This window comes from Capra hircus, chromosome 2, assembly GCF_001704415.2.
Source record: "Capra hircus breed San Clemente chromosome 2, ASM170441v1, whole genome shotgun sequence".
Taxonomy (NCBI): Eukaryota; Metazoa; Chordata; class Mammalia; order Artiodactyla; family Bovidae; genus Capra; species Capra hircus.
Genome location: NC_030809.1, coordinates 59,417,520 through 59,442,950, shown reverse-complemented (window position 1 = coordinate 59,442,950; position 25,431 = coordinate 59,417,520). Strand labels below are relative to the sequence as shown.

The following is a 25,431-nucleotide window of genomic DNA, read 5'->3' as shown; positions in this document are numbered from 1 at the left end:
ATAATTACCTTCTTTCTTTGTCTCCCCACTTCTAAGCAGGGTGGGAGAACTAGTCAGTGATTAAAAGAGCTGCTCTTTTTAAGACCCAAACACAAGGCTTACCCTGCCCCTTCTTGATGGAACTTTCACCGCACATTTTTTATTGCGGATACCTGGAGAGCCCTTCCTCGTGGTGTATGGGGATCAGGACACAGTCCAAACAACCTGTATTTATTGAGGCTCCTCTGTGCTCCATGCTGTATGAGCCACTATAAATCACTGACCCTTGTACTCTAGGACTTACGCTTAACTTCCAGCTCTTAAAACCTTTCCCTTTAGGTCATTCTGTTTAATTTGCCCAGTTATCCCATAGATTCTCAACACCAGGGGATATTGAGCATCTTCATTTCTATGAGACTCAGTTTCTTCATCTGTATAATAGGAATGATCAGTTAATTTTACCTCAGTGGGTTCATGTGTGGGTTAAATAAAATTAAATGAGCAATGTACCTCATGTGCTCAGTACAATATGTAGCATTCTCTAAGTGCTCCTGAGATAGAAGCCACAATCACCTAGCTCCATCATCTTGTTTGTATGTGTGCTCAGACATATCCGATTCTTTGCGACCCCATGGAGTGTAGCCCAGAGGCGCCTCTGTCCATGGAATTTCCAAGCAAGCATGCTGGAATGGGTAGCCATTTCCTTCTCCAGTGTATTGTCCTGACCCAGGGATCAAACCCACATTTCTGTGCCTCTGTAATCATCATGAGCCGTGTGCACATGTGCTCCATCTTGTCTGACTCTTTATGACCCCATGGACTGTCGGCCTGCCAGGTTCCTCTGTCCATGAGATTTCCCAGGCAAGAACAGTGGAGTAGGTTGCCATGCCCTCCTCCAGGGAATCTTCCTATATCTCCTGCATTGGTAGGCAGATTCTTTACTGCTGAGCCATTGGGAAGAACTAAATGTTGAAGGAATCAGGGACAGAAGCGATCAAGTAAGGCTTTGTTGGAGACATAGAGCTTAGTTATGAAGTTGAAACATATGTGTCTTGAGTTAGGCAGAGAAGAGAAAAGAGGAAAAATCAATCTTGATGAGCTCAGTGACATCATGGATGTGGTGATGCAGCGAGCTTGTGCCTAAGGGCTCCTTGACTCATTTGAAGGCTCTTGGCTCATCCGTGTGTTTTAATACAGTCTTACCTTTGGGCAAACACTTTTCTTGTTCAGAAGAATGAAATAACAAGTGGGAGTCAAAGGTTTCTCCCAGAAATCTTGCTTTTGCTTTGAGCCCAGAATTCTGGGGAGAGATGATGAATCAGTCAGTCTGTACATTACAAAGAATAAAAAAGCCCAAAAGGTACTAGCAGTTTGTGATTCCACATTTTGTGATGCAGGGAAAGCAGAGGGACCCTTTATCTAGGAGCCTTTATTCTTCATGGATCTTCACAGCAGGTGAGCTCTAGTCTCCTGAGCACCGAACAGCCATGCCTGCTGTGTGCACAGAGTTTGACTCTGTTCTATTTGTATCTTCTTGTAAAGAGGAGCTGATAAGAGACATTGGCTGGGTCGACCATCTGTGGTGACAGTTTCCATGTGCTATTTTCCCTGCCAGCTGTGGGTGTCCTGGCTAACTCTTATGACTTAGATATGACTTTGTTCTGGAATGACATGTACTCATCTCCTTCTCCCTTATTGTTTGCTCTTATGACTTTCTTCAGTCCATCACCTTTCTCATGGCTCCCCCTTGAATCCGCATAATCAGTAAACATCTGCCCAATCCAGCATCGATGGCAAGTGCTTGGGCATGGCTTGCATCTCAGCACTGATACTTCCTAGTTTTGTCAAGTTATGTGATCCAAGGAGTTGCTTGGCTTCCTTGTTCCTTAGTTGCCTTCTTGGTCATTACAAATAGAGCCTATGTATGAGACTGTTGTGAGTTTATAGGAGTTAATCATTGTAAACCACAAGAAAACCATTTTCTGGCATTATATACCCCATATGCACTCGTTTATAACATTATTTTCATCACTCTGTTCTCAGAAACCTTGACACTGGCTTCTTGCTGTTTCTGAGGTATAATGATTAAAATGAAAGTGAAAGTGAAAGTGAAAGCCACTCAGTCGTGCCCAACTCGTTGCGACTCCATGGACTTTACAGTCCACGGAATTCTCCAGGTCAGAATACTGGAATGGGCAACCTTTCCCTTCTCCCAGGGGATCTTCCCAACTCAGGGATCAAACCCAGGCCTCCCACATGGCAGGCAGATTCTTTACCAGCTGAGCTACAAGGGAAACAATGACGAAAATAATAACTAATAAACTTCAGGCATGTGTAACACCTGGTGCCTTGAAAGCCCCCCTACAAATTAATTCAACAGCAATAACAAATACTTCCATTTGAAAATGGATGAGCTACCATGGTATGGATGATTGAATTTGATAATACTTTTAAACTTTTATTATGTTAATTAATTAAGTAATTTTGACTGTGCCCCATGCATAGGGATATTAGTTCCCCAACCAAGTGTGGAACCCATGTCTCCTGCAGTGGAAGTGCTGAGTCTTAACCACTGTATCACCAGGGAAGTCCTGGAAATAGTGTTTGCTTTTGGAAAACTATTTAGTCCGTTGTTCTTAGCTCTGTGTGTGTGTGTGCGGTGTGTGTGTGTGTGTGTGTGTGTGTGTGTGTGTGTGTGTGTGTGTGTGGTTGTAAGAGCACATTCACATGGATTTTCTGGGGCAGAGTAGATGGTTTTGAGCCTTTTCTATATGTGAAGCATTGTGTGAAGCTCTATCTTGTTTTCCTCAAAGTTTTATTCTGAAAAATTCAAACCTACAGAAAAGTTGACAGAATACTAAAATGAGCATCCATAAACTTTTCACCTAAACTCTCCAAATATGAACATTTTGCCCCATTTACCCACATTTGTGCTACTCTTAGCTCCTCTCTCCCTTTCTCTCTCCTGTCCTTTCTTTGTCCTCATAGAAAAATGTTTATTTCTAAACTATTTGAAAGCAGACTGTAGACATGGTGATAATTTAAATCTGAAGACTTCACTTGTACCAATATACACAATGCTATATAAGCACAAAACTAAAACCATAGTTTAGTTTTATTTTAATAGTAAGAACAATAAAGATCACTTTAATGAATGTTATCCAATATATAATTCATCTTGTCCCTACACTGTCTTTTATAGCAATGTCTTTTTGTTTGACTCTCAAGCACTTTCTATATGTGGGATTTAATTGCCCTGTCTTTTTAATTTCTTTTAACTAGAAAGCCAGGTCCCCTACACCATCTTGTTTTGGTCATTTTTCAAGACAGACATTAAATTTTTGAAGAGTACAAACCAGTTATAATTAAAATGTTCCAAAGTGGAGAGCAGTAAGAGAGGGATGGAGTGGGAGTTTGAAGTTATGAGATGTAAACTGTTACACAGAGAATAGATAAGCAAGGTCCTATTGTACAACACAGGGAATTATATTCAATATCCTGTGATAAATCATAATGGAAAAGAATATTTTTCACGTATATATTTCATGTATGATGTCCAACTCTTTGCGACCTCATGGACTGTAGCTCGCCAGGCTCCTATGTCCATGAAATTCTCCAGGCAAGAATACTGGAGTAGACTGCCATTTCCTCCTCCACATTACCTTCCTGACCCAGGGACTGAACCCATGTCTCTTGCATCTTCTACATTGGCAGGGAGATTCTCAGCTGTACCACCTGAGAAGCCCCCTTGTATCAGTTGAAACTTATAAATTATTTTACTTTAATATGTTTTTACTATTATCATTACATTTATTGATGCTCAGATTGTCCCATGTATAGCTGGTAATGATCCCTTTAAATCTGTTCCTATGTCTTTCGTGAGTGACCTCATTAATCTTGGAACACTTGCATGCTTTCTAGTCCAAGATGTTCCAATATGTTACCTTGAACTTTCCCTGCCTGACCCAGACTCAGATGTTTTCCCAAAGAAGCCTAGTCCCTTTTTGTAGCACATGGTATTTGAAAATTAAGATCTAGATGTTTGGTTTTTTTATTGCTTCTCCATCTTTCTTATGGACACAGGTAAAAAATGCATGTGTGTGTGTGTTTAATTTATGAATTTATATACTTAACTTTAATGCAAATCCACCACCATCAGATCTTTTCTCATCATTCCATCATCCATATGTACTTCTCTTCTCACATACTGAGAAACTATCCCAACAAAATCAATGTATGTATACCTATGGCTGATTCATGTTGATGTTTGTCAGAAACTAACACAATTCCGTAAAGCAGTTATCTTTCAATTAAAAAATAAATAAATTTAAAAGTGAAAAAATATATTTTATAATTTATTCTATCCTATAATACTCATAAACAGATTCAGAATCAAATACCAATGTCACTACTTATAACAAGGTAAAGATTGACTTAAATTTTGCATTTTGTTTTTAGACTATAGCCTCAGGATGTATAGCTGAAGAGAATACTGTATTTTAAAAGTTACTTTAATTATTTTTTTCTCCTTTGTGGTTATCTTATCTATTTAATATATAGTCAAGCTTTTTTTATATTCAGTTTTGTTGTTTGTCTCTTTTCATCTTTATGATTTAATTTTATGTTTTAAAAATGTAAAATATTTTCTTATTACAAAAACCAAATATAGCAACAATGGTTGACTGGTTACATCTTGTTCTCTCTCATAGTCTTCACTCTGCTCTTACCCATCTGCTCTATATAATCATTTAGTTTGTCCTTGTCTGTAGCCCTATTTCTCCTTTCTTCTTACAAAACCCGTAGCATAGTCTTTTGCACCTTGTCACCCTGAAATGATTCTGTCTATCCTGGAAATAATTCTAGATTAGTTTAAAGAAATCTTACATGGTCTTTATAATGGTTACACAGTATTTCACTGTGTCAGTTAACTATCCTCTATTCGATCAGATAGCCGTTGGTATATATTTATATTTTTCTAATATTCTGCTATTTGCAATAGATATTCTGGGCTGTATGACAGAATTTCAAGTACATATCGAAACATAGTGTCCTATCATATCACTTTGTGGTTGATTTTAAGTACTGTCACTGAAGCCAGTAAAAATATTAGTAGTCTGTTGAAGGTTTAGTTCAGTGATAAGTGAATACCTACTGTGGGTCAGGTGCTAGGCAGGCAAGGACTTATGAGACATTCTTTTCCCTTGCTGAGCTTGCAGTTTATGGAAGGGTCTGAGTAAACAAGCTGGCATAACAGTACTTGAGTGAGACAAACATGGGGTGCTGGTAGAGTTAGAAAAGTTTTCCCACTGGAGATGAAGTTGGCACGTCATTGATACTGTGATGAAAGAAAGATGAATAATTTCACTTTCTTCTTGAGCTTTCATTTGGTCAACCACCTTCAAAACCAGAATTTACGATCCATGGAAGAAGAACAAGTAGATTCTTCCATTTTCACAAGGCTTGTCTACTTTTGTGACCTGGAGAGAGGCAACATAAATGCTGGGTATCCTTTCTGAGGACTTGTTTTTTAATCACTAAGTCTGAACCCATGCAGATCCTATGGACTGTGGCACACCAGGCTTCCCTGTCCTTCACTATACCCAAAGTTTGCTCAAACTCATGTCCATTGAGTTAGTGATGCTATCTTACCATCTCATCTTCTGGCACTGCTTTCTCCTCCTGCCTTCAGTCTCTCTCAGCATCAGGGTCTTTTCCAATGAATCTGTTCTTCACATCAGGTGGCCAAAGTATTGAAGTTTCAGCTTCAACATCAGTCCTTCCAATGAATATTCAGGGTTGATTTCTTTTAGGATTGACCAGTTTGATATCCTTGTTGTCCAAGGAACTCTCAAGAGTCTTCTCCAGCACACAATTCAAAAGCATCAGTTCTTCAGTGCTCAACTTTTTTTATGGTCCAACTCTCACATCTGTACATGACTACTGAGAAAACCATATCTATGACTATACAGATGTTTGTCAGCAAAGTGATATCTCTGCTTTTTAATATACTGTCTAGTTTTGTCATAGCTTTTCTTCCAAGGAGCAAGTGTCTTTTAATTTCATGGCTGAAGGACTAAGGCAAACCTTTTGCAATCAGTTTTTACCCTGTGAGTTCCATCTTGGCTAGCTTAACTCTTCCAAAGAAAGGATGTACTCAGTCACTCAGTCATGTACAATTTGTGACCCTCTGGACTGTAGTCTGCCAGGCTCCTCTGTCCATGGGATTTTTCAGTCAAAATACTAGAGTGGGTTGCCATTTCCATCTCCAAGGGATCTTCTCAGCCCAGCGACTGAATTTGCGTTCTCTTGCACCTCCTGCATAGGCAGACAGATTCGTTACCACTGTGCCATCTGGGAAGCCCAGGGACTACTATCTACTGTATACTTGTGATTCAGGTACTGGGTAATATATATTCTCTTAAAGTGTAATCCACATGGTAAAGTATGGGTAGAAATTGTTTCTCATTTGCATTTTGAGGAAACAGAAGTTCACAGAGTTTGGAGAGTATTCCAGCATCACTCTGTTAGTAACTGACAAATCTAAGGATTGAATTCAAGTTGGATCCAGTGCCTAGATTTTTCCTCAGAAAGCACCACGACAGTGCTTATCACAAAGGTGGTCCTAAAGACCTCATGAAAATGTCTCACAGCAACCAAAGCCCCTCTCTGATCATCAGGTGACTTTGATTTGCAGTCTGCTTTCCCTTCTTCCCCTGCCCAGGAGGTGGGCACAGGCTCAAAGCTGTGGTTTTTCTGGTAGTCATGTACATATGTGAGAGCTGAACCATAAAGAAGGCTGAGCACCGAAGAATTGATGGTTTCGAATTGTGGTGATGGAGAAGCCTCTTGAAAGTCCCTTGGACAGCAAAGGGATCAACCCACAACCCCATACATGCTGCTGTGAATCTTTTAATTTCCATGGGAACGTCTTTCTCAGAACCAGCTATAAATCCCTCGAGCTCAGGGTCCAGCATGGCGTTCAGCCTGGTAACCCTCAAGATACTCAGTCCCTAAGTGTGTTCTGTATACAGTCGACTTTTCATGAATTTTCTTTGGATAAACCAGTTAATCAGAAACAAACAAGCACCATGCAATTGCACATGAAATCCATTCAAGATCACGCCCCCTCCTCTAAGATCAGAAAACAGATTCCCCAGGTCTCTTTGATGATGCCACTAATTTTAAAGCAAAGGAAAAGGAAAATAACCCACCAAAGGTATATAAGAAGTAAAGGCTCAGGGAAGTAGTACGATAAATCATGGCCAAGTATGTTGTCTGGAAGTCATAAAGTGTGTGGTCCATGTGGGCTGGTGTTGGAACGGCAGTGGCTGGAATGGGTTCCCCACCCCCCTGCAGCCTGCAGGGCCTACTTCCAGCTAATGCACCATGTATGGTGACTCTATCAGGAGCCTTAAATCAGTAATGCTCCCTCTTCCAAACAGCAGAAGCTCAGACACTGAAAGCAACCATATCTTCAGTGGTTTTAGCAGACAAGGAAGATGCTCACCTTGGCCCCTGGGCTGAGCCACAAGAGAGTGAAAACTCTTGCAGAAATTCTGAAACCTTTTAAAGAAGTTGAAAACTGTTTTACACCTCTTGTCTTCCTTCCTTTTAAAGATTGAGGGGAAGGTTCACGGACCCCCTCATCAGAAGTTCCCAGAACTGTTTCCCACAATGAAATGATGCCTCTGCTCCTTCCTGAGTCACTTCATCAGCAGGGCTTGTGACTGTTCAACTCTTATTTCAAGGCCAGTACCCTGAGTCAGCCTCTGAGTTCTGCTCAGTGCTGTGAGTTTGATTCAGTGCTCAGAGCACTGCTGCTTAATGGGTATATCCAGTTTACAGATGTGGAGACTGAGGCTGTGGGAGGCTCCCTGTCTCTGCCTTGTTCGGGAATTTGGTCAGGGGCAGAGCTGGCAGCCAGATCTTGATTCCAAAGCCTTTGCTTTCCTCCATCACATCTGCCTTCACTAACCACAGAAACCCTTTCCAAGCTGATATCTACTCAGTAGACATTGCCTAAAATTTAAATGGGGAAATAAGGGACAAACATATGAAAAATTAAATAACTGTCAGGGCAAAATGACAAGAAATGGCATAGATGGTAAATAAATGGTAAAGACAGTGCTTTGAGAATTATTTAAGCTATCTTTACCCTTGGCATAGAAAATTCACTTTGTCAACTTAGATAACTGTACCAGAAGTGACCCTGGCAACCTTAATACAGACTTGTTTTATTGCAATAGGAGTATAAGTGAATTGGCACACTTTTCAAAGGACTGTAAGCAGCTCCCCACAATGATTTAAGTTCAATTAAGCTGAGTATTGACAATCTGTAGACTTCTCTCTTCCTTCCAAGCATTGTGAGAGAAAATTTACAGTTTCTTCCTTGCTCTGCAGAGTCAGATATGTGTGTAGAATGAGGTTTTATTAATCAGAGTTATCACGTGTTTCTCTCTCTTTTTTCACTTTTCTTCTGTTTGCTTTTTCTTCTTAGTGGTGATCTCCATGGTTACAGATGAAACATCTTATAGCATCTGTAAGGACTACTATTAATAATAATAGTGATCATCACAATAATAATACCAATCAGATAGAATGAGAATCAAAATAAGAGAGTTAAACACTTGCTCTGTATGTAAAGAATTTATTTTCTAAAATGAAAGCAAGAGTAATCAAGGTGGATCACCTAAAGCTCCAGGATGAAGGTTCTTAAACAATTTTCCTGGGGTGATGACTAGGAAAGATTTCACAGGAAAAATAAAGATATGGACTATTCTGGAATATCCTGCTATTGCTACTCTGCTGGCACTCTGTGAAACTTTTTTACTTTTCTCTTGTTGATGTTGTTGAGTGTGTGTGTTTTGATCTTATCACTTGAAAAATATTTTACATGTGGACACTTATACAATAAGTCCCATACATATGAACAAGCTCCATTCTGAGAGCACATTCATGAGCCCAATTCATTCATAAATCCAACAAAGTTAGTCTAGATACCCAACTAACACAATCGGCTGTATCTATATGCATTATACTGTTCAGTTCAGTTCATTTCAGTCGCCCAGTTGTGTCCGACTCTTTGCAACCCCATGAATCTCAGCATGCCAGGCCTTCCTGTCCATTACCATCTCCCAGAGTTCACTCAAACTCACGTCAGTGATGCCATCCAGCCATCTCATCCTCTGTTGTCCCCTTTTCCTCCTGCCTCCAGTCCCTTCCAGCATCAGAGTCCTTTTGAATGAATCCACTCTTCGCATGAGGTGACTGTACTAGGTTTTTAATACTTGTTACACAAATAATACATAAGAAACAAACACAAAAATATAAACATCTTTAATATTACAGTACAGTATCTTGGAAAGTACATACAATAGTATAGTACAATTGGCATACAGAGCCTGGCATTAAGTGAACAGGCAAGAAGAGTTACTGACTGGACAGAGAGGAGGTGGGATATAGTAAAGTGAAGAATCGTCAGCAATAGGAGACAGAGGGCAAACTGCAATTTACTCATGCTTGGCCCTGATGGAACACACGTTTACATCTTTGCAACTTGAGCGTTCATATATAGGGGACTTACTGTACATGCTGACTATTAGCCTCCTCTTGATAAAGATTTCCTGAAGTCTTACAGGGTGCTTAGTGCTAGCCAAGATACTGATGGTCCACTGATGAAAGGCCAGTGTTGACCTGTCCATTCTTAAGGGAAACAGAATACAGTTTCTCTATCACCAGCTCCAACCCAGCCCCAGCAGACCTCTGGGCATCCTCACTTACTCGTAATATCAAGAGTGCTTATATTAGCGTGAAGCATTTGTGGTTCTCCTATATATGCCACTTTTCCTCTCAAATGACGGTAAGATTTTGAAAGAGTCCAGCATGCCTTATTCTCCTGTGTCTGTGCCCTGGGGACTAGCACACAGTATATACAGAATGATATATTTCACATCCTGGGAGGTCTCAAGTTTGTAAGAAGATAGACTTGAAAGCTAAATCCACAAAGCAACATAGGAAATGCTGTACTAGTCTTCATAACAACCCTTGTCATGTTTTTGAAATGAAGCCTTGGATCTTTATAACACATGCTGTTTGATGACCTATAACCTATAAGTTCTTTATAGTTAAAGGTGGCATAATACCTTATAGCATCACTTACACTTAGGGAAGTGCACTGGACTGAATGCTGTATTTTTTTTTTTTTTAATTCGGGTTTATTTGCTTTACAGTGTTGTATTAGTTTCTGCTGGACACTCAAGTGAATTAGCAGTATGCATTCATATACCCCTCTTTTTTGGATTTCCTTACCATTTAGGTCACTACAGAGTTTGCAAGGCAGAAATAGAGGCACAGATGTAGAGAAAGGTGTATTGACACTGAGGAGGAAAATAGGGGATGGGATGAATGGTGTATGCTATGAGATAGGGATTGAGTTATATACATACTATTGATATATGTATAAAGTAGTTAACTAATGACAACCTACTGTATAGCACAGGGAACTCTGCTTAATGTTCTATGGTGAGTGCTGCTTTTAAAAAGCAAACATTTTGTTTTTTTCAGTTCAGTACAGTTCAGTCGCTCAGTCATGACCAACTCTTTGTGACCCCATGAACCGCAGCATGCCAAGCCTCCTTGTCCATCACCAACTCCTGGAGTCTACCCAAACCCATGTGCATCGAGTTGGTGATGCCATCCAACCATCTCATCCTCTGTTGTCCCCTTCTCCTCTTGCCCTCAATCTTTCCCAGCATCAGGGTCTTTTCAAATGAGTCAGCTCTTCTAATCAGGCTGCCAAAGTATTGGAGTTTTAGCTTCAACATCAGTCCTTCCAATGAACACCCAGGACTGATCTCCTTTAGGATGGACTGGATGGATATCCTTGCAGTCCAAGGGACTCTCAAGAGTCTTCTCCAACACTACACTTCAAAAGCATCAATTCTTCGGTGCTCAGCTTTCTTTATAGTCCAACTCTCACATCCATACATCACCACTGGAAAAACCATAGCCTTGACTAGACGGTCCTTTGTTGGCAAAATAATGTTTCTGCTTTTTAATATGCTGTCTAAATTGGTCATAACTTCCCTTCCAAGGAGTAAGCGTCTTTTAATTTCACCATCTGCAGTGATTTTGGAGCCCAGAAAAATAAAGTCTGACACTGTTTCCACTGTTTCCCCATCTATTTGCCATGAAGGGATGGGACCAGATGCCATGATCTTAGTTTTCTGAATGTTGAGCTTTAAGCCAAATTTTTCACTCTCCTCTTTCACTTTCATCAAGAGGCTCTTTAGTTCTTCTTCACTTTCTGCCATAAGGGTGGTGTCATCTGCATATCTGAAGTTATTGATATTTCTCCTGGCAATCTTGATTCCAGCTTGTGTTTCCTCCAGCCCAGCATTTCTCATGATGTACTCTGCATATAAGTTAAATAAACAGAGTGACAATATACAGCCTTGGCGTACTCCTTTTCCTATTTGGAACCAGTCTGTTGTTCCATGTCCAGTTCTAACTGTTGCTTCCTGACCTGCATATAGGCTTCTCAAGAGGCAGGTCAGGTGGTCTGGTATTCCCATCTCTTTAGAATTTTTTACAATTTATTGTAATCCACACAGTCAAAGGCTTTGGCATAGTCAACAAAGCAGAAATAAATGTTTTTCTGGAACTCTCTTGCTTTTCTGATGATCCAGCAGACGTTGGTAATTTGATCTCTGCTTCCTCTGCCTTTTCTAAATCCAGCTTGAACATCCGGAAGTTCATGGTTCAAGTATTGCTGAAGCTTGGCTTGGAGAATTTTGAGCATTACTTTACTAGTGTATGAGATGAGTGCAATTGTACAGTAGTTTGAGCATTCTTTGGCATTGCCTTTCTTTGGGATTGGAATGAAAACTGACATTTTCCAGTCCTATGGCCACTGCTGAGTTTTCCAAATTTGTTGGCATATTGAGTGCAGCACTTTCATAGCATCATCTTTCAGGATTTAAAATAGCTCACCTGGAATTCCATTACCTCCACTAGCTTTGTTCATAGTGATGCTTCCTAAGGCCCACCTGACCTCACATTCCAGGAAGTCTGGCTTTAGGTGAGTGATTACATATAATTGCCATATAACTTTCTATAATTTTAAAATGTACAATGTGCTGATTTTATACATTTATATATTACAGTATGATTACCATGCTTAGCTAACACCTCTATTATGTCACGTAATTATTTTCTTTTTTTCTAGTGGGAACGATTAAGACCTAATGTCTTAGCAACTTTGCAGTTTATAATACAGTACTGTTGACTAATTATTAAGCTGTGCATTAGATATCCAGAACTTATTTATCTGCTAATCACAAGTTTGTGCACTTAAAACAACATCTATCCATTTTTCCAAAGTTATAGTAATCAATACAATATATTAGCATAAAAATACCTACATATGCCAGTAGAACAGAATAGAGAGCCCAGAAATAAGCTCTCACATAAAGCATCAATTGATATTTGACAAGGGAGCCAAGAATACTCAAGAGTAAAGGATAATCTCTTCAACAAATGGTGTGGGAAAACTGGACAGGCAAATAATCAGACAAAAATTAACTTGAAAAAGAGTAAAAACTTCAACAGAAGGTCTAATGGCATAAAAACCTAGAAGGAAACATAAGGAAGAAATCCCTCTGCCATTCTGACAATAATTTTTGATTTACTCTGACAACAGAAGCAGAAGAAACAAACAAACAAACAAAAAATCAGTAAGTGGGACTACATCAGATTAAAGAGCTTCTGCACAGCACAAGAAATAGTCAACAAAATTAAAAAGCAATCTCAGAAATTAGAAATAATATTTGCCAGCCATTTATTGGATAATAAACATTAAAATACATAATAACTTATTTTAGACTAAGATCCTTAGTGAATTGAATAAGTTTCTACCAGTTCAAAAATCTTCAAATGCAGTCCTTTCTTAAGCAGACAATTTGTCTTGAGTAACTCAATACTTTTATTCCTTTAAGCCAGTTAGGAAGAGGGGCTCTGTTTATCATCATGGGACTGAATACAATGGAAGAAACAATAGAAAATGACCTGGGTAGCAAACTGTAGTATCAAGGGCAATGATTTTCTAGGTTTCTGGGTTTATGAGGACTAAACGACATATTCTGTTGTAGACATTTCTCAAATGCAAGGAATGAATGCATGTAAGAATTAAAAGATTTCCCCTAAAGTCAGGAACAAGACAAGGGTGTCCACTTTCACCGCTACTATTCAACATAGTTCTGGAATTTTGGCCACAGCAATCAGAGCAGAAAAAGAAATAAAAGGAATCCAAATTGGAAAAGAAGAAGTAAAACTCTCACTGTTTGCAGATGACATGATCCTCTACATGGAAAACCCTAAAGACTCCACCAGAAAATTACTAGAGCTAATCAATGAATATAGTAAAGTTGCAGGATATAAAATCAACACACAGAAATCCCTTGCATTCCTATACACTAATAATGAGAAAGTAGAAAAAGAAATTAAGGAAACAATTCCATTCACCATTGCAACGAAAAGAATAAAATACTTAGGAATATATCTACCTAAAGAAACTAAAGACCTATATATAGAAAACTATAAAACACTGATGAAAGAAATCAAAGAGGACACTAATAGATGGAGAAATATACCATGTTCATGGATCCGAAGAATCAATATAGTGAAAATGAGTATACTACCCAAAGCAATTTACAAATTCAATGCAATCCCTGTCAAGCTACCAGCCACATTTTTCACAGAGCTAGAACAAATAATTTCAAGATTTGTATGGAAATACAAAAAACCTCGAATAGCCAAAGCAATCTTGAGAAAGAAGAATGGAACTGGAGGAATCAACTTGCCTGACTTCAGGCTCTACTACAAAGCCACAGTCATCAAGACAGTATGGTACTGGCACAAAGACAGACATATAGATCAATGGAACAAAATAGAAAGCCCAGAGATAAATCCACACACATATGGACACCTTATCTTTGACAAAGGAGGCAAGAATATACAATGGAGTAAAGACAATCTCTTTAACAAGTGGTGCTGGGAAAACTGGTCAACCACTTGTAAAAAAATGAAACTAGATCACTTTCTAACACCCGCACACAAAAATAAACTCAAAATGGATTAAAGATCTAAATGTAAGACCAGAAACTATAAAACTTCTAGAGGAGAACATAGGCAAAACACTCTCAGACATAAATCACAGCAGGATCCTCTATGATCCACCTCCCATAATTCTGGAAATAAAAGCAAAAATAAACAAATGGGATCTAATTAAAATTAAAAGCTTCTGCACAACAAAGGAAAATATAAGCAAGGTGAAAAGACAGCCTTCTGAATGGGAGAAAATAATAGCAAATGAAGCAACTGACAAACAACTACATCTCAAAAATATACAAGCAACTTATGCAACTCAATTCCAGAAAAATAAACGACCCAATCAAAAAATGGGCCAAAGAACTAAATAGACATTTCTCCAAAGAAGACATACGGATGACTAACAAACACATGAAAAGATGCTCAACATCACTCATTATTAGAGAAATGCAAATCAAAACCACAATGAGGTACCACTTCACACCAGTCAGAATGGCTGCGATCCAAAAGTCTGCAAGCAATAAATGCTGGAGAGGGTGTGGAGCAAAGGGAACCCTCCTACACTGTTGGTGGGAATGCAAACTAGTACAGCCACTATGGAGAACAGTGTGGAGATTCCTTTAAAAATTGCAAATAGAACTACCATATGACCCAGCAATCCCACTGCTGGGCATACACAGTGAGGAAACCAGAATTGAAAGAGACACATGTACCCCAATGTTCATCGCATCACTGTTTATAATAGCTAGGACATGGAAACAACCTAGATGTCCATCAGCAGATGAATGGATAAGAAAGCTGTGGTACATATACACAATGGAGTATTACTCAGCCATTAAAAATAATTCATTTGAATCAGTTCTGATGAGATGGATGAAACTGGAGCCGATTATACAGAGTGAAGTAAGCCAGAAAAAAAAAAAAAACAAACACCAATACAGTATACTAACACATATATATGGAATTTAGGAAGATGGCAATGACGACCCTGTATGCAAGACAGGAAAAAAGACACAGATGTGTATAACGGACTTTTGGACTCAGAGGGAGAGGGAGAGGGAGAGGGTGGGATGATTTGGGAGAATGGCATTCTAACATGTATACTATCATGTAAGAATCAAATCGCCAGTCTATGTCTGACGCAGGATACAGCATGCTTGGTGCTGGTGCATGGGGATGGCCCACAGAGATGTTATGGGGAGGGAGTTGGGAGGGGTGTTCATGTTTGGGAACGCATGTAAGAATTAAAGATTTTAAAATTAAAAAAATAAATAAATAAATAAACTGAAAAAAAAAGAAAAATGAAAAAAAGAAAGATTTTAAAATTAAAAAAATAAAAAAACTAAAAAAAAAATTAAAAAAAAAGAAAATAAATCTAGAAGGCTATTTCAGAGTGAAAAGGTAATTCAACAAGATAATAATCATTTATTATATACAGCAGCAGCTATATCACAAGGAGTCTGCTAGCTAACCTCCTTTGCAGGATGAGTTTCCCACCCTTAACCTTCTGAGGATTGAAGTCCCAGTCCTCATTTTAATGTCATAGAAAAGTTTGAATATAAAGATTTTTCACTCTTTTGTGTGCCAGACAACCAGTTACATGTCCATGTAAAACATAATACTGCATCATTACATCATCATGGATGGAAAGATTAATATAAATATACTGTTTACCAATGAGGAAACTTTAGAGATGTATATAACTTGTCCAAGTTCTTCCTACTAGAGTAGAACATAGACGTTCATCAGATGGGTGGGTTCCTAAAGCCAGGCTGTCTCATGGTACCTTGAAGCCTTAAATGCATTTTTAGAGACTAGCAGTTAGGGTGGATGCCATGTGGCAGACGGATGGTGCTAGAGGCAAGTCAGCTGAGGGTGGTGTTTGGAGCCTGGAGGATTTTATGATGCTCTGCCAATCATAGCTTTTAGCTGATTTCCTCCTTGGTCTCTGCATGAAACTGGACTTACTTGAGTTAGAGGGAAATCTGTTTGGTTTCCTTGTGTGAAAATTCAAGTTCACAGACTACCAGGGGGAAGCATTTTCCATTCTGGGACTTTTGAATCTGGTATATTTTTCCCATGGATCTGCAGAGAGAAGGTTAAGCTTAGTGCGTTTCTCCTCTAGGTGTTTGTGGGTCTTCCTTTCTGGATTGGGAAACAACCTTCTTGAAGCAGGCTACCCTGGGAACTACAAGAGACCAGTCAAAGCTTCTCCTGTTTTTAATGCTTTTGTTAATATCAGCATCAGGTATCTGTGAGCTCCTGGAGTTGGAGATGTCATATATCTTTATCTAAGTGGTACACACAGATGTCTATTAAATACCTAGTTATTTAGTTAATAACAGAGTTCCTCACACTGATCTCCTCTCTTAATCTTTCTCTACAGTTGGCATCATTGCTGCTTTTCAAAGTATAATTGATGAAGAAACTGAACTTCAGAAAAGTAATCATTTGACCAAGTATGCTTAGCCAATAAGTGTAAGGCTGACTCACAGATCTAGATCTTCTGAGGCCAAAATTCACGCTCCATCCATTGCCCACTGACTAAATTACCATCTTGAACATTTAGCTCATGAGTCCAGTTTTATTTATAGTATATGTAGGTCCATGCATGGATCACCCTCCATCCCCCTAAAAGCCTATTCAAAATGAATGTTGCTTGAGATCTTTCACCTATACCTTCCCTAGCTAAAACTACCTGTCCGTACCTTATTCCATGTATCAGGAACATCAGCCATCAAAGCTGACTCTTCTGAGTGGCACTGACCCCTGGCTTTTCATGTTTCATCAGGTTCAAGGCCTAATCTGTACAGCAACCTAGAAAGTGGGAGAAAAAATAGAAAGTGAGAAAAAGATAACATCCAGTAATCTTCTTATTTTTAGTCTTTATGTTTCTATCACCCAGGAGAAAAATAATGAGATGACAAAGGCTGTCTTTGAAATGAAAACACCTAAGAGACCCTAGGTTTCGAGTAATCGTCTCTCTTCCTGTTGGTCAGACTGTGCTTGTGATGTGTGTTAAGTGAATTGAGGGGAGCTTTTGGAGCCCTAGTTGCTCCTTTGTGTCTTCTGTCTATAGCGTATATCAAAAAGTGCCAAGAGTTCAACCGTGAAAACTTCACTCTCCGGGCCCAGAAGAAGGGGTTTGCGATATTTGTGGCTTTGGGATAAAAGATTGTCTCTCTGATACCACTCTTTCCTCTCCGTCTTGTCAAAGATAGAGTAAGATTTTGGAAAAAAATGAGCTAATGAGTAAATGAGTAAGCAAATTGTTTAATTAGTGTATGAACACTGGATGGATAAAGGTATGAAAATCAGTGTAAATTTAGAAGGAAATCCAAATTTGTGTAATTTAGTGATGCTGTGAGGACCAATTTTGGAGTTAGACAGAGTGGACACATTGAGATTGGGGACAAGTTTACTTTCTCTTTGTTTCTTATATCTGTATCTATATGGATACTTATAATATCTATACTTGTACCTATATTTATATTGATATCTGTCATGATTGTTATGAGTACTGGTGATAATGTATGTAAAATTCTTAGAATGAAACAGTAACATGGCATCTCATTAGAGTTCTGTTTCTTGTAAGTACCATGGACATTTCAAAATTGGCAATTTTTATTTCTCCTTCTACAGTGTTGTATTATTGAATGACTACTTTCTTTGGCTATTTTATTGACATTTGTCTGTACTGGCACCAACATTTTTGAAATTTCTGGTTCATTGTTTGTGTAACATTATTATTTTTACCAATATGAATCAAGCCTTATTTTTGCTTTCAAAATCCAAATCCAATAAACTTCTGAATTTTTTAGACTTTATAGAAAATGTCATTCAATTAAACATTGGAGGTATGGGTTATCAGGGGGTTGGTTTCGGAAAAGTGTGTTAAGAAGAATCAGAATGTTTGAGCAGAGTTTAATTTTCTGCTGCAATAAATATTTCCTCATTTAGGAACTGTGAAAATCACACTTCCTCTTCCTCCTTTTTCTAATATATTGAAACTGAAGTGCAGGGCAATGAAGCTACTTATCCTAACTCATATACAGAATTGAGAGAGAGAAAGTAAAACCCGGGGATACTGCTTGCCAGTTTTTTTTAATATTATTTTCTTTTCCATGGCCAGCTGCCACCATCTTGCTTCTAAGCAGTGCTGGTTATATACTGTAACTAGAAATATTTGTTACAGTGGCAGTGTATATGCTTACCATTCTCATCTAATAGATATGCTGTGGGTCATTCCTTTACTTCCTAGACTCTGGTTTCCTCATTTGTGAAACTAAAGGAGTGAGAGAGAGAGAGGACAGAAGCCACATGATGTCTGGGCAAGGTTCTTTTTCAGCTCTGAACATCTATGAAGAGTAATGATGTTATTATGTGGGCAAGATTCTCAGATGACAAAAGCTTTTCAAATCCTCCTATTTCCTCTTTCACTTTATATGTGAGCAAGTTAGAAATTCAGTTCTATGTCTGATTGCTGAAAATATTTCAGTCTATTATTCCAGAATGTCTGATGCATCCCCAAATGTCTTGTGACATCATAACTTCTTGTCTTAAAACTGATGATAAAATTAAGCCCCTCCAAAAGTGAAGTGACTTGCCCAAGCTTGTTGTTCATAGAATAGCTTTCAAGTGCGGGTCTCCCAAGCTCTAAAAATAAAATTTTTTTCCTCTCTTCACCTTACATTCTTACAAACAGAAGGCAAAGCATGTTCTCCTTCCCTGATCTTTAGGCCCTCATCTCCGCATGCTATTTTAATGTAAAACTCTTAAAATATTTTTGATAAGTAGAAGTATCATGGAGAATAAATAACAAGCTTCAGTTAAGTGCCTTGCATGTATGTGTGTATTACACATTCTCATCCTTTTTATGATGTATATGTCACACATGCTTTCTGTGAATAGGTCTTATTTTCAGAGTGATACTTATGGTTCTCTGAGAAAATGATCTATGCTAGTGTTTCTCTTGTGAGGAAGAGTGTGTATCACTGTCTGGAAGTAGTATCTTTGGAGTCAGACATCCTGGGTTCCAATTCTCACTTAGTCATTAACTAACTATATAATTCTAGAAAACCTGCCTAGTTTTCCTTATTCACTTTTCTCTCATTTTTAACATGGTAGGACCAACTCCTTCTGATTTAGATGATTTCAGTTTTATTTATTTATTAATTTATTTTTGTTCATTTAATTACCATTTAATTCTATGTATATCATCATCATGATAGTCATCTCTGAGCATATTTAGTTATATTCTATTTCTGATCACAAAATAGCTCATTTCTAAGTTCTTCCCCTTCCAAATTGTCCTTCCCACAACTGATGAATTCATTTCCTTTTATTCCTGTTCTGTTTGTGTTTCTATTTTTGTTTTATGACTTTTCATAAATCATGTCCATTTTCAATGAGATAATGGACACTAAGCATAGAACTTGTGGAGTAAGGGCTTCACAAATTTAGGTCTTAAGATAATTAACCCCCACACTACCTCTGGGTGGAACTCTAGGAGAAACAAAAATTCTCTGGTTAAATTCTTATCATGAGTAGAGCACTCAAGTGGCAATTAATTGATGCACCTGCAGCCACCAAACATCACACTGCTCACACAATCCTGTTTCATTTTTCCAGCTTTTTGGAGGCCTATAAGCATGATCATCTTTTCACCTTGCTTGGGTTGTGTTTTCTGGGCAGAGGACAAGATCTGGACGTTGATGCAGCACAACAACACAGAATTGACCCATGTGCAAGGTGCCAACCCTGAGAAGCCCTACTCCATGACCTTGGACTATGGAGGCAGCCTGGAGCAGCTGGAAGCAGTGATCGATGGCTCCGAGCACTGTGAGCAGGAGGTAGCTTACCACTGCAAGAGGTCTCGCCTGCTCAACACACCAGGTAAGAAACACCCCTCCTGGGCCCCTTTGCATGTGTCACACAGGGGGACCACAGTGTGACACATGGGCCCCCAACCCTGGAATATCAAGTAGAGAAAGGTTTGCCAACCAGTGGGCTGCACCTATGGTGGTTCCCTGTACAATGAGAAAAATGCCACCAGGAGAGACACTTGATGGACTAGTTCTTTCTCTGGTGCCCAGGCCGTGACCTCATGGGGGTTCTGTAGCCTCTCAAGGTTTTCTCCTCATCTTCAAAAAAGGGACAGTAACAGCACTCATTTTGCAATACTGGTGAGAATGGAAATTTTCTTGAGAGCAATGACTCTTGAACTAGACTTAGAAAGTGTGAAGGAGGAAATGGTTTCTCCAGCAGATTAGAAAGCATCAAGGATTTCAGCACATTCACCAAACTGCAGTGAGTTATATTTGGGGAAAGGATGCATAATGGGGCAGTATTAGGCAATGAGATCAGTGGGTAGGCTGGCATATCCTGTGTGTTTACAGTACTCATGTTATCTGAAAAGTGCAGGCCTGAATTGAAACGACTCTTTTTTTTTTTTTTTTCAAATGGGTATGCTACTTTATTAACATTTAATTTTCACCAAGAGTTCAAGTACATGCTAGCTTTATGTCCAGATTTTTGAAATGAAGATAAAAAGGAAAATAGCTCTAAGGGTGCAGTGTATTTAACACTGCATACTATATTCAACAACCAGACAAACCAGGCGGATTTAATGGTACACTTAGAAGCACGAGTATAGGGACAAGCCCTGAAACTGGAGGGAAAACCTACAATTTGGGACTGAACAGGGGTCCTTGTTTGCTGACAGAATCTCCCCTTCACTCTAGAACTGAGACAAATCAGGGGAGTCTGTCAGTATGCAAAAACCACAATTCAGGACAAACAGTAACAGGATAGATTGGCCAGAGTCAGTTTGAATTGTGAAGGCGAGCATGAAGCAAGCAGAGTTGGTTGGAGGCTGTAAATACTGCAGCTGAAGTCCAGGATTGGTAGAAGAGAACAGACATCTTCTAAAAGGAGAAATTACTGTTTTCAAAAAATAAAGGTTGCTTTAAAAAATTATGTTAACTTTATTTATATATTGATTGTTCTTTTATATTTTCTAGGTCAAATGGTTGATAAAAGGTTGCAAAAGATGCTTCTAAGATTGCTTACCATAATTCAAAAGGGTTTGCAAAATGTCAAGAGGGCTTGGTCAAAGTTGATGCATGCCTCAGGGGTCTGTTATTTTTGTGAATGTCAGTTCATCATTTGTGGCAGGAAAAAAAAAAAAAAAAGGCCAATATAACAGGGATGTGGAATATCCAAGAAAGGGTGTCAGAATCTTTAGCCTCAAGGAATTTTATGTTCCTTGAAAAGTGAGGAATTTTGAAAGGCTTCAGGAAATTAGGCAATGAAATGTCAAAGAAGAAGAAGTGCTAGAAACCTAACTAAATGCAACTACCCACCACCTCACTGATCTAGTGTCTTTAGGGAAGAACTTGTTCTATGTAAGTGACTTTTCCAGGTAATTATCACTTAACCCTTTAAACACCCAAACTGTTTTTAAAGAATTTTTAATTCTTTGAAATTAAAATGTTTCTCAAATGGATTACATGCTCCCTTGCCTTCTTAAGCAGAGAATTCTGAATGTGAAATGTAACCTTTTCTTGATTACTTGGGATCATCATTGTGAAAATCAGTTATTTTAGTCTTCGTGGACTCAGCCATGCTCGCAAGGTCGATTAGATCAGAGACAGGCCCTGCTGGGTGTCCCTTTTCACCAAAGTCCTCAGAGGGTCAATGTATGTGTTCAGATTCCTTCTCTCCTGACTGTCAAACTTGCCATGTCATTTTCAGCACTCTTTGCAGAGTCTGTGTCAAGAAAACCATGCTACCTTCTTCTCATTGTGTTGCTTCTAGTTTCCTCACAATTGGTTTGGTGGAACTTTAGGGAAAATGGAATTATGTTCATTCTGACTATGGAATTTCCTTCATTCATTTATTTTTAATTGGAGTATAATTGCTTTGCAGTGACTTTCCTCCCACCCCCCCATACCATCCATATTTGGTTTTCTTTTTCTGATTTACTTCCCTCTGTATGAGAGGTTTATCACTACAAATGACCCAGTTTGTTCCTTTTCATGGCTGAGTAATGTTCCATTGTGCATATGCACCACATCTTCTTTATCCACTCATCTATCCATGGACATTCAGCTTGCTTCCATGCCTGGCTGTTATAGACAGTGCTATTATGAACACTGGTATAGATGTGTCTTTTAAAATTACGTTTTGGGGTTCCTTTAGTATATACATCCTGTGAGATCAGTTTGACTTTACCATTGTCTTGTATATGCTTCTTTTTTAAAATCAAAGTATAGTAGATTTATAAATTGGGTTGGTTTCAGGTGTACAGCAAAGTGATTCAGTTATATATGTATATATTTATATAGTTTTCCCCTTGTAGGTTATTAAAATATTGAGTACAGTTCCCTGTGCTATACTGTACATAGCTAAATAAGCCCTTTTACTATAGGTCCTTGTTGTTTATCTATTTTATATATGGTAGTGTGTATCTTTTAATCCCAAACTCTAAATTTATTACTCCCTCTCTTTTGATAACCATGTTTGTTTTCTATGTCTGTGAGTCTGCTTCTATTTTGTAAATAAGTTCATTTGTATCATATTTTAGATTCCACGTATAAGTGATATCATATGGTATTTGTCTTTCTCTGACTTATTTCACTCAGTATGACACTCTCTAGGTTCCATTCATGTTGCTACAATGGCGTTATTTCATTCTTTTTAAAGGCTAAGTAATATTCCATCATAAATATGTAACCATATCTTTTTTATCCATTCATTCGTCAGTGGACATTTAGGTTTCTTCCATACCTTGGATATTGTGAATAGCATGTGCTTTTTGTCTAGCTCAACTGTTATAAATTCCCTGAGCACATACTAGAGAGAGGGTATGACCTAATCACCTTCTGACGTCCCCACCTCTTGATGCCATCAAATTTGGGGTTAGGATTTCAACATTTGGATTTTGGAGGGACACACACATTTAGTCCCCAACAGGCACACACCTACAGGGATATTTACCTAATTTCCCTAACTATTATGAAAATCCCTTCCCCTAGGGAGAGATAGAGAGAGCAGAGGAGGGACTAGAGGTCATTATCTCCTCCCCAACCTGCTCTCTAGAAGAGCTGAGGAAGGATCCCCCTTATCTGTTGAATTCAGGGCCCTCCATCAAAACTGTTTTAGTTACTGTATTTGTTACACACACAGTACACATATATCTTTCTGTATCAGTAAATGTGATTTTATAGCATAATTTTTTAAATAAGTCTTCCATTATATGGATGTATCACAATGGACAGAACAGATCTATTTTTGACATTTAGATTTTCCTCCTTTTTCATTATTATACATGCTGCAAAAACATTTTTGCACACAGATATAATATCTTTAGGATAAGTTCCTTGAGGAGCCATTACCAAGCCAAAGTATGTACATATTTTGAAGACTTTTGCCATCTTGACATCTGCAGTGGGTCTAAGTTATAGCAATTTATACTCCAAACATCACTGTGAGACCTCAGGTGTCCATCTCCCAGCACTAGGTATTAATACCTTACTTCAACTTTGGCAATCTGAGAAGTGCAGAGGAGGATCAAAGACAATTTTAAATATTTTTGGTTAGTTAAAAAATATGTAGTCTGATTCCCATAGCTCATTGGAAGGAGATAACTACAGGCAGCCAGGATTAGTAGAAGCAATAAGATATTGTACATTTTGGCTACAGTGGACTCAGATCAATGAGAGAAGAATGTGAAGGATTCCTTCTTGTTATAGATCCTCCTCCGGACTATACACAATAGATAATAAAAGGAGGAAATGAAAGACAGCAAGATGAGAAAAATAAGTAACTTTCTAAATGGCTGCCAGTGACTAAGTGTTTCTCATATTTGAAGATGTCTGTGGGGAGCTACACAAGCATGATCTGTAATCCAAACAACAGTTCTACTCAGTAAGGGTTGTTATCCTACCTGGCATTTTAGGAAACAGAACCTCAGAGAGGGTAGGATGCTTGATCAGTGCCATACAGTTGGCAAGGGACAGACCTGCACCCTGCTCTGCCTCAGGGCAAAGCAAAGAATAGGTAACTAATAAGGATTTCTGTATAGCACAGGCCTATGTAGTACTCTGCAATGGCTTATATGGGAAAGAATCTGAAAAAGAGTCGATATACATAACTGATCACTTTGCTACACACCTGAAACTAACACAACATTGTAAACAAATTAGATACCAATCAAAATTAAAGGAGAAAGTGAGGATGTGATCTCTGATAGTCATGCAAAACTCAAAGAACCAAAAGTTAAAAGGATATCGGGTCATCAGGGAATACGTGAGTTTGCATAACTTTCTTTATTTCATAAGAAAATGTAGATGGAGAGTCGAGTCAGCTGCCAGACCCATGTATATTAAGGCTGTGGGATTGTAAGGGTGGATTGAAGAGGGCAATTCCTGGGCAACTTCACAGGTTGGCAGAGTCCTTGCTCACATGCTGCAGCTTCTAGAGCCCACACACCCCTCCATATGGCTCCGTGTATCCCAAACACTGTCACCAAAGTCTCCTCTGTCCTTCTGTCTGCTCTTGCCTCTGGCTCTGGTTCTGTGCTTCTAGTGGCAATGGAAGCAGAAAGAGGAGAAAGACAAGCAGGATAAGGTCAGGCCTGGTTCAGCACTGTGTCTTTTTCATTTAGTTAGTGACTGAACCATGACACTCATTTTCTGACAGTTTCTTCTGATATTCTCCCCCAGAGCTGCTGATAAGTGCCAGCCAGTGAAATGTGTCATCTGTCTCTTTAACTGAAAGTTTGTACTAGAAACTCTGCAATGGACAAGAATTGCAAACCACTGGGCTCCATGAGAAAAGTGTCTGTGTTATTCCCACACATCTTTGTAGTTGTATCTGCTTGCTACTTACTACAGCTTGATGCAAGGCTGAGATGTTGTGCTACAGAGAAGTTTCAAAGACAGCATTACTCAGTCAGCCGGTGCCCAGCAGCGCCCTGCCACAGGGCTAGGAGGTGGCCATTTGTGCCCTGGGACAAGGGCTGTGCTGGCTGAGCTCAGGCATTTTCTTAAGGTCAGCACTTCCATAGGAATTTTGCCTGAGGCCAGATCTGAAGGTATCATGTGATAAGCATATGAAATGAAAAAGGATCCAGTTCTGGATGCACACAGAGAATAGAGGAAAAAGTTATTGAGGAAGCGCTTTAATCACATGACCAATTTGCTCCATAACCCACAATCTGCCAGCCTAGAAGGAGGACAAGATTGAGAGGGGCATAGGAAGGAGACCTCCTGGGGTGGCGAGGGCCCCTGCAGGCATTGGGGACTGAGAGTCCCATCTGTCCCCCACCCTTTTTTCTAATCA

The 25,431-nt window shown here is 38.9% G+C and overlaps 1 protein-coding gene across 1 annotated transcript in view; it reads left to right on the top strand.

The window, feature by feature from the left end:
• Window positions 1–25,431, top strand: part of CNTNAP5 (contactin associated protein like 5) — a 1,089,942-nt gene that overhangs the window by 736,667 nt on the left and 327,844 nt on the right. The window contains exon 13 of the mRNA XM_018061606.1: window positions 19,780–19,980. Within this exon, the coding sequence (XP_017917095.1) occupies window positions 19,780–19,980 (201 nt within the window). The remainder of the gene's footprint in view (window positions 1–19,779; window positions 19,981–25,431) is intronic.